The sequence below is a fragment of the Triplophysa rosa genome, linkage group LG1 (assembly GCF_024868665.1).
Source record: "Triplophysa rosa linkage group LG1, Trosa_1v2, whole genome shotgun sequence".
NCBI lineage: Eukaryota > Metazoa > Chordata > Actinopteri > Cypriniformes > Nemacheilidae > Triplophysa > Triplophysa rosa.
This window is the reverse complement of record NC_079890.1, coordinates 3,475,457-3,484,266: the sequence shown is the minus strand read 5'-3', so window position 1 is coordinate 3,484,266 and position 8,810 is coordinate 3,475,457. Positions and strand designations below refer to the sequence as shown.

At 42.4% G+C, this 8,810-nt stretch overlaps 1 protein-coding gene across 1 annotated transcript; it reads right to left on the bottom strand.

The window, feature by feature from the left end:
• Positions 1-4,703: 4,703 nt before the first annotated feature.
• Positions 4,704-8,601, bottom strand: mex3b (mex-3 RNA binding family member B). Its single transcript, XM_057347101.1, has 2 exons — positions 8,087-8,601; positions 4,704-7,352 (listed from the first exon to the last, which is right to left on the bottom strand). The coding sequence occupies exons 1-2, from the start codon at positions 8,313-8,315 to the stop codon at positions 5,989-5,991; spliced, it is 1,593 nt and encodes a 530-aa protein (XP_057203084.1). The 5' UTR covers positions 8,316-8,601; the 3' UTR covers positions 4,704-5,988.
• Between the last annotated feature and the right edge of the window lie 209 nt (positions 8,602-8,810).

Genomic DNA, 8,810 nt, shown 5'->3' with positions numbered 1-8,810 from the left:
ATGCGACAAACTACAATTGATACAATTGTTTTTTGCATGTCGCGTCACGTCTGGTGTGGACAAGATGTAAGAGAGACTGAAAAGAACAGCTCACCAAAAAATTGTTATTTTTATATTTTATTTATTTGCATTTTATTGTAAATGTTATATTTTATATTAAAATATATACGATTAATATCCAAACAGGACAGCATTTTATTAGTTTTTATTCATTCCTGACTAAATCCCATTAACATGCTGCCATATTTGAATTTAGCGCTCAGGTCTGCTTGGTTACATTTAGTGGAAAAAAGATCAAAATATAAATGATTTTGTCTCACAAATGTATTGTTTCGCTTCCGGAGACATTTACAACCCAGTGTAGTTGTTTGGATAACATGAATAATGGATGTGTGTGATTTTGAGGGTGAAATTGTATCTGGGATGGCACGATGGTGAACAAATTATGAGAGAATTTTCATTTTGGGGTGAACAATTACAATACTTTACAATACCATAATACAGTATGTATAATAATATATCATTCAAATTAAGTATGTAGTATACGTATATTTAAAAATCACAAGCTGTTCTTTTAAAATGGATATTATTATTTTCGAGAAGAAATGTCCTTTCTTATAGGTATTAACACACAGCATCAGTTATATCATATATCATATATGCTGTACAACCCAGCATATATTTTAACCAATAAAAGACTTTGACTTGACTAACCTGAAGGAAATCAATGGTAAACGCATCACGGCTAACGCTCAGTGATGTGAGTGAGGGGCATCTGGACCTTTCGTAAGGTCACAGTCACGCTACACCACCATTATACACGCGAGCTGTGCACTTAAACATAAATCAGTTATAAAAAAATCACTCGCTCTCTTTTTGCAATAAACAAATACGGAAGCCAACTATGGACTTGTTTTTGGCGTGCATGAAACCACACGGATAAATATTTACAACCCACTTTTGGAGTTTTTCGGAAGGCTCTTTTTAACATTTAATGAAACCAAAGTAATCTATATTTGTTACTGACATCCTCGTCTCTTTGTTCCACAACGTGGATGTTTTTACTCAGTCTGTCGCAATGCATTATGGGATTTTTTTATCTTTGTTAATGATGCATGCAATGCTTGGAATTGGATCAAAAGAAGGTCTATGTAGACCGCTCACTAAGTTTTGAGTCTACGATGCCATGTGCTGTATAAAATGTCAAATATGTGACCCTGGACAACAAAACCAGTCTTATGGGTCAATTTTTCAAAATTGAGATTTTTACATAATCTGAAAGATGAATAAATAGACTTTCTATTGATGTATGAGTTGTTAGAATAGGACAATATCTGGCTGAGATACAACAGTTTAAATCTCAGGAATCTGAGAGCGCAAAAAAAATCTAAATATTGAGAAAATCGCCTTTGAAATTGTTAATCAGGGGCACTGTGGCAGGCCATCCGCTCAAAAAAATAAAGTTTTTATATATTTAAGGCAGGAAATTTGCAAAATATCTTCATGGAACATGATCTTTACTTAATATCCTAATGATTTTTGGCATAAAAGAAAAATCGATAATTTTGACCCACACAATGTATAAACAATATAAAAAATGTTCCCGTGCTACTTAAGACTGGTTTTGTGATCCAGGGTCATGTCCATAAACACACACTCAAAATACACAAATATAGGGAAATGCAATGCATTCGATCGAAAACCAACTGAACTGGAGTACACTTTTCACTTTTAAAACTTGTCCTGTTTTTATTGGTTATCTACCAGCTGCTTACCACATCACCAGTCATCCTGCATGGTCCCCGAAGGCTAATTGCTGCCATTTGAATAGTTTTTCTTTCAGCGTAAACCTCGTGGAGTTGTGACCAATTGCTCTTTTGATTTCAAAAGCTTTCCGGGGACTCCGAGGGGTCATTTAGGGACAATTAAGTTGTTAAAGTTGACAGTGGTTGGATGTATATGCTCATCAACACGGTATGTTGATGAAAGAGGCCCGTTAGCAGGAACGGCTGCATCTGGCGGTCTCGCGAGATGCCGCACGTTGACAGAAATCCCGGATGCTAGTTAGCAAGCGGCGGCGCACTGTCAGGTGCTAGGAGTCAAATCAAATGAGAGCCACGCCACTCCAGCACACAATGACAACCACTGTGACTCATGAATTAAAGATGACTGCATAAAGAGCCAAGCCCCAATGAAGACAAAGATCAGTCCCTTCCTCTTAAACCGGCAAGGTTGAATAAAAAACGAAACAGTTTTTTTGGTCGCAGATGGCAGATGCGAGGCAGAGCAGTGAAACGGCGGCCTGGACACGCTCCCGACTCAAACGGCTCAAGTTGGAGATTTAAAAATAGATAATGACCTCCTTCCTACAAAACCGTCAGCGTCACATCCAGCGCGGGCTGCTGGGAGATACGGCCGCATGTATTCTCTGTCTCAGTTTCCTTCTTAGATCCAGCGGTTTGATTAGCTAGGGGAGCGGAGGGATGGGAATACGATGCCACCCAGAGATTTTTTTTGGCCTGGTATCCTGGATTTTTCCTGGATTCTGACACTTTCACAAAATAACATCCGGCCTGTGCCAGAACTTGTGAAAAACTAGGGTAAATTATGGTTGGTGGATACAGTTTTTCAAGAATTTTCCAAAGCTGACACATTTAAGCTTTAAACCACACGAATTTCACTTCTTTTTACATGCGATCACATGGGAAAACACATAAATTTGTGTTTTAAAAACAATCACTTTTGTAGACGTGGAATTTATGTGGCTTCTCTGTAAGGGAACGTCACAAACTTTTCAAATTTAATGAATTTGTTTTTTATTTTTTGTGATTTTTCTCTTTTAATACCTTTTAAAGTGTTTTATGGTCTTTTTGGCCCTTTACATCATTCAAATGTTCAGATGTGTAATTTAATTTAAATCTTAACCAGCCTCACTCCCACTTTTTCATAGGCTACATGCCGTTATACAGATGGCATAATTTAAACACCATCTTTCAAGGTTTTGAAAATAATAAATATAAAACATATAAAAATATTTATAAATATATTAAATAAATAATAAAAGTAAATCAGAGAATTTGCAAAAATATTCTCGTCATTTTATTAAGCAGCTTTTGAGATCTCATCCTAAGATGCTTTTTACAACATTATTTAAGTTGTTTACATCTATGCTACATCTATGTCTTTTTTTGTTGTTGTAAAATGTTTTATAACAAAATAAATGATGTTGGCACAACTATATTTTTGTTTACAAAATTAATTTCAATCAACTAGGGATACACCTTCAGAACATTTCTGTCAAGTGACTCTAAACTTCTGACCATTAATGTAGATTTCCATCATCATGGAGGCAAACACTCCATGTAAACACTACATTGATGTGACATCACCCCTACACATAACACAAAAACATATATTCAACCTAGGACATTTGAATAGGTCAAAAATATTTGCTTCCTATCAATTCCAATTTTGTTAAAGAGTACATAACATGAGATCATGTAAATTACATTTCATGTGGTGTGTAATGTTGTGTGTGAATGTAAGCAGTCTGCCAAGTTGTAAAGCCGAAGGTGAATGAATAACAAAGTTATTGGCTTGTAAAAAAAGGGAGTCGACTCCGAATCACGCAAACGAGTCATCCCTAGTCCGATTCGCGAACCGCCATGGATGTACGTCACTACATATAGTCCCGCCTACGTTTTGCTAGGACTGCCCGTGAAAACTTCAGTCTTCTCCCCAAACACTGTAGCTCGTGAGACTCATTCGCGGTAGACCAATCACAGCAGACTAGACCATCTGACCAATCAGATCAGAGTAGGCTGGCGGAAAGGAGGGGATTAGACGGATGATTCGCCGAACGAATCATTTGAGAGTCAGTCAAGAAGTAAGGTTAGAAAAACTGCCTATTATAACAAAATAATACTGTTTTTACACCTTGTATGTACGTAAACTTGTTGTTGGACACTACATAAACCAAAATAGGACCTTAAAAATCAAGGAATATTTATTCTTTAAGAAGTCAAACTGTGAATATAACCCAGGGCGTGTTCTGAATTTAACACTTGTCAGCTCTTTTTTTCTAACACTGGAATTGTTTCCTAATAGTATGGTTTATGAGGGCCGGTTTGTGAAGCCAGAATTTTTCCATTTTAAACCGATCATTAAACGTTCTAAGTCAGTCTTTCCACACAAAAAAAATATGACACTGCAAATCCTTCTTGAAGCAATAAAGAATAAAACCTGGATTGAGAAAACAAACAATGGATTGGATGGGACCTTTAAATCGCTGTGATTTTAGCGTAACCTTTGACCTTGACGTGTGGCGATAGAATCATTTATATCAACACACAAAAGTAAATCCCTGTCAGACAGTATTTTACATAATGTAAGACCCCAGACGTTCATGTTTTCATCATTATTGCACTCTTGTGAAATCCTGGAGGAGGCGGTGCAATTATTTGAGGTAAGCTTTTTGTTTTTAATGCCGTAATAAAACAACAGATATGATCCGAACGCTGATACTATGGTGTGAACCAGACATAACATTTCCCCAGGCTGCTGCAGGGGAGACACGTCAAATGACGCCAGCATTTTCTCTCTCTCTCTTTTAAAAGAAACCTGGTGTACCAAGACGCTTTCCACCAGAAGAAAACAAGAGCAGGTAAATACAGAATTTGGTAATAACCCAAGCGACACCAATAGTTCATGTACCATTTTATTGGACTTATATAGAAATACTTAAAAAAAACATGAAGTAGCACCATTACTTAAGTTTTACTTTATCATGTAGAACTTTAAATGTCAGAAAAATAAAACTCTTGATACATTTCAAATCTTGTTTCAGCAAATATAATATTAGTATTTGACCATGAGGTTAAAGGCCTTTTATCATAAAATAAAATATACTTTGTTTTTAAACTTTGCTCAATAAAGTACATATACGCTCAAGTAACTTCACCTACATATACATAAACAAGTGGTAAACAAATGTATTAAAATAGAAATCCTAAACGTATAGTGGCGCAACAGAACTCTGTGATACCCACTGGAATCTAATTCATACAAATTTTTAGAAAGCTTAAACGGTTCCTTTTTGTCCCAACGTACTAAGATTTATACATTTCGACATTTCGTAATAATATAGAATAAAATATGCTTTATATTACTGAATAGAAAATATGCTGGGTGAAACGGATTCGAAAGACGGTGGGTTTTCATTTGTTTTTTTGCTGAACCTAGAAGTCCTCCATCCCAACAGAATACTGTTCAAATGCAAATACACGGTTGGTGGTCTGAGTTGCCTGCCATCCACGTTTCAATCGTCGCTATTAAAACAATACAGTGTTCGTTGCCGTAAGGCCATACTAAAAAATAAAAAGATATTTGAACCCAGCTACAAAAAAGTTCACTGAACTTAAATTAAAATATCTGTAAACATCTTTGCAATACGAAATATAATCTTTCAAGTCAAAAAAGAATAAAATACTTCAATCTGTATTAATGAGTCATGAATATTTAAAACTTGTGTGGAATTTCTCGTCGGTTTATCTATACATATATGTGTAGGATATGTTGCCGTTCTCTCTCCCATACGTTTGATCGTAAGCTGTGGTCTTTGTTACTGCCAGAAGAGATTTCAGAACCTCGAGGTCTGCTACCACTACATTCCATCAAAAGGCTTGTTTTTACTAACAGTCGACCAGCGTACCTCGGGCGACACCGCTGTCCTTAACTTCATGTGTACGGTTTACTAAAACTATTGAATACTAGGCTTGAATATTTAAAACATGCATTAGATGTTGAAAATATTTGTCCCGAGCTACAGAACATAGCCCCGGATGGGCTCGCCCTTTTTGGATACCGCAGCTCTACATACATACGTATATACACATACAATAACACACGTTATTAGAGTTTCATAAAGCCATGAGAGGACTCGCTTGCTCCATCGCTGTCGTAGTCGAGGAAGGGGGGGGCGTGTCCATTTTAAGAAAATATACGTATAGCCTGAGTAACTGCAGCGTGGCAGACGGGGCATTTGGGCTCGTTCCTCTCGCAGATGCGGTTGGCACACTCCATGCAGAACAGGTTGTGGCCGCAGGGCACCAGGGCCGCGATCACCTCGCTTTCGAAACACACCGAGCAGTCCCGGCTGCCCTTGCGGCTCGTCCCGGACGAGGAGGAAGAGGACGACGAAGAGGATGAGGAGATGGAGGAGTCAGAGGGCACACCCCGGTGATGGGATCCCGAGAGGGCCGCGATGCCGTTGGACAGCCCGTTCGGGGAGTAGCCGGGGAAGCTGAGGGTGCCCCCACCCGGATCGCTGCGCACCCGGCGCTCCAGCGGATGCTCCGAGACGCCGTTGGCTTGGTGCAGGGGCGGGGACAACCTGGTGCCGTTGGCCCTCCGCTGGCTGGCCATCAGCCCGTTGGCATTGGTGGAAGCCTTGTCAGAGAAAATGGCAGACTTGGTGGCGGTGCTGCGCTCGTACTGCGACCACATCAGGCCCGGCGGCGTGGGGGAGGGGTCGAATCCCGGCGAGGACTCGAAGGGCAGATCGGCGCAATCGGGCGAGATGGCCTCGCTGCCATAGACGAACCCGTTGCCGTTCGCGTTGATATTGTTATTGTTGTTGTTGCTATTACTGGAGGCAGTATAGCTGAGGGCGGGGCTTGGGGGGCTGTAATCGGCCAGCCGGGAGCTGCTGTTGTTGCCAAAGTAGGAATCGGTAGAGGCACTCCCCAGAGAACTGGAGCTGTCGTTGCGGTAATTGGAGAAAGGCTTGCGACCCGAGGTGGGCGTGACGCTGGAGTTGGGCTTGCTCCACAGACTGGCATTCCCGTGCAGGTCGAAACCCACATCTGTGCCGTTGGCGTGGAAGTCGTTCTCGTCCGTGAATTCGATCAGGCCACCCGTGCGCATGGCGATGTGTGCTTCGATCTCCTCCCTGGCCCGGTCCACGTTCTCGGGCATGCCCGTCACCTCAAACACGGGCTCTTTGTCCCGGCTGGGCGTGACAATGTAGGTGTGTGTCTGCTGCTGGATGCGCTTGATGGTGGCCCCCTTGGGTCCCACCACCAGCCCCACCACCCGGTAGGGAACCCGCACCTGAATGGTAGTCTGCCCGGGCAGATTGGGCGGACCGGGTACGGTGGCGGTCCCGTTCAGACTGCTGTTTTTGTTCCGCGACGCTCTGATCATGGAGAAGTGCTCGGCGGCAGAGATGATCTCCCTCCTAGCCATGGCTACGTCCTCCCGCCTGCCCGTTACAACAAAGACCGGCTCCTCTCCCCGCACCGGAGTTTTGATATACGTATTGGTCTTTGCTCGCAGGGCTTTAATTTTGCAACCTATAATGGCAAGAAATAAAAAAAAAAAAAAGAAAAATAAGACAGATGGATAAACAACTTTGGGTACAAAACAAAATATGCTGGCATGCGTTCGTCTACGCATGGGGGACAACAATTCACTTTTCTTTTCTTTTTTGGTGCGGCATAAATTCAAACCACATGCTCGGCTACTTGACATACAGGGTCAAAAATAGCACAGGAAAAAAACGCATGCAGATTTTTGGATTTTCCCTAGCTTTGCAAAATAAGAGTTCGACCCAACAGGACGCACAAATCATGCTGTCAACAACTTGACTTAGATCAGTACGCGTCAGATACAAACTAAAACAAATCGATATAGAAGATAATTATGCTGACTGTTTCCTGGTTAAGTATATCCCCGACACGCAGGGCGCAGGGAGTGTAAACAAAGCCCGTGGAGACAAAGAAATACGCATTGCCTACGGAAACGGCCCTGTATCATAGACAAAAAGGGGATGTTGTGTATGTAACGTGATGATGTATTAAAGTGCAAACAGATAAGCTTGTTTTACGCTAATGCTGTAACTACTTGCCTTTGTTTTGTCAGACGCAAGGAGGGCAGTACAGCTGAAAATAGGCTATAACCTACATTACGCGCGCCACATGCATCACGTAACGTTACATGACAACATTATTACAGTGACATCGTGCATGCTTATACAACCGCGTGCGCACACGAACCAATTCGGTATTTTGGTTTAAAGCGACGTTACCTTGCCTCCCGACGATCTCCGCAACGTGCTCGGAGCTGGGAACGGGAACGCATTCGGTCATGTTGACGCTCTTTTTCCTGGGCTCGTTGTCGTACAAGAAATTTTCATCGTTATCCAGTCCGAGTGACGAGAGCTGGTCCAGCGCGATCTGCAGGGCTCTCTGGTCGTCCAGGGCGTCCCCCTGCCCGCCGCCGTTGCGCTCCATGTCCGCGAACACCGAACTGGGCATCTTGGGAAGGTCTCCAAACAAAGAGGGGAAACTTACGGAAAGAGGGTGGGATCTCGAGCCGGTTTCGAAGCCCCACCGCAGCGCTTTTCCTCTCCCCAGGTCAAACGATGAGCATAAAAAAGAAATCAGTGCAATCCCGAAGCGCGGAAAGCGCGTTATTCCCGAAGTTATTGAAATGCCGGCGGTGGCGATATTCCCGTTCGAGCGCGCAACCTCACTTGCTGCTCGTGCACTTGCTCGGCTGTTTTCTGTCTGACTGACTAGCCGCAGCCAGACGCGCCGCTACCGGGGAATATGTGCGCATGACGTCACCCCCGGACGGCCGGGGAAGGGCGTGAGCGGTGCGGCGCTGCGTTTCGATTTGCATACGACGCGCGGATTGGACGGATTCTGGATGGAAGGGGAGGTGATTGAGCTCATGCGCGGCCCGCCCTTTTCTTTTGTGGTCTGGTTAAAGAGGGGTAACACTTTTTAATGTGAATTAAAGTTATTGTT

Coding starts and splice junctions, on each gene's coding strand:
- mex3b (XM_057347101.1), bottom strand. CDS start 8,315: ATGCCCAGTTCGGTGTTCGCGGACATGGAGCGCAACGGCGGCGGGCAG. Junction 7,353..8,086: donor GGAGATCGTCGGGAGGCAAG/GTAACGTCGCTT, acceptor TTGCCATTATAG/GTTGCAAAATTAAAGCCCTG.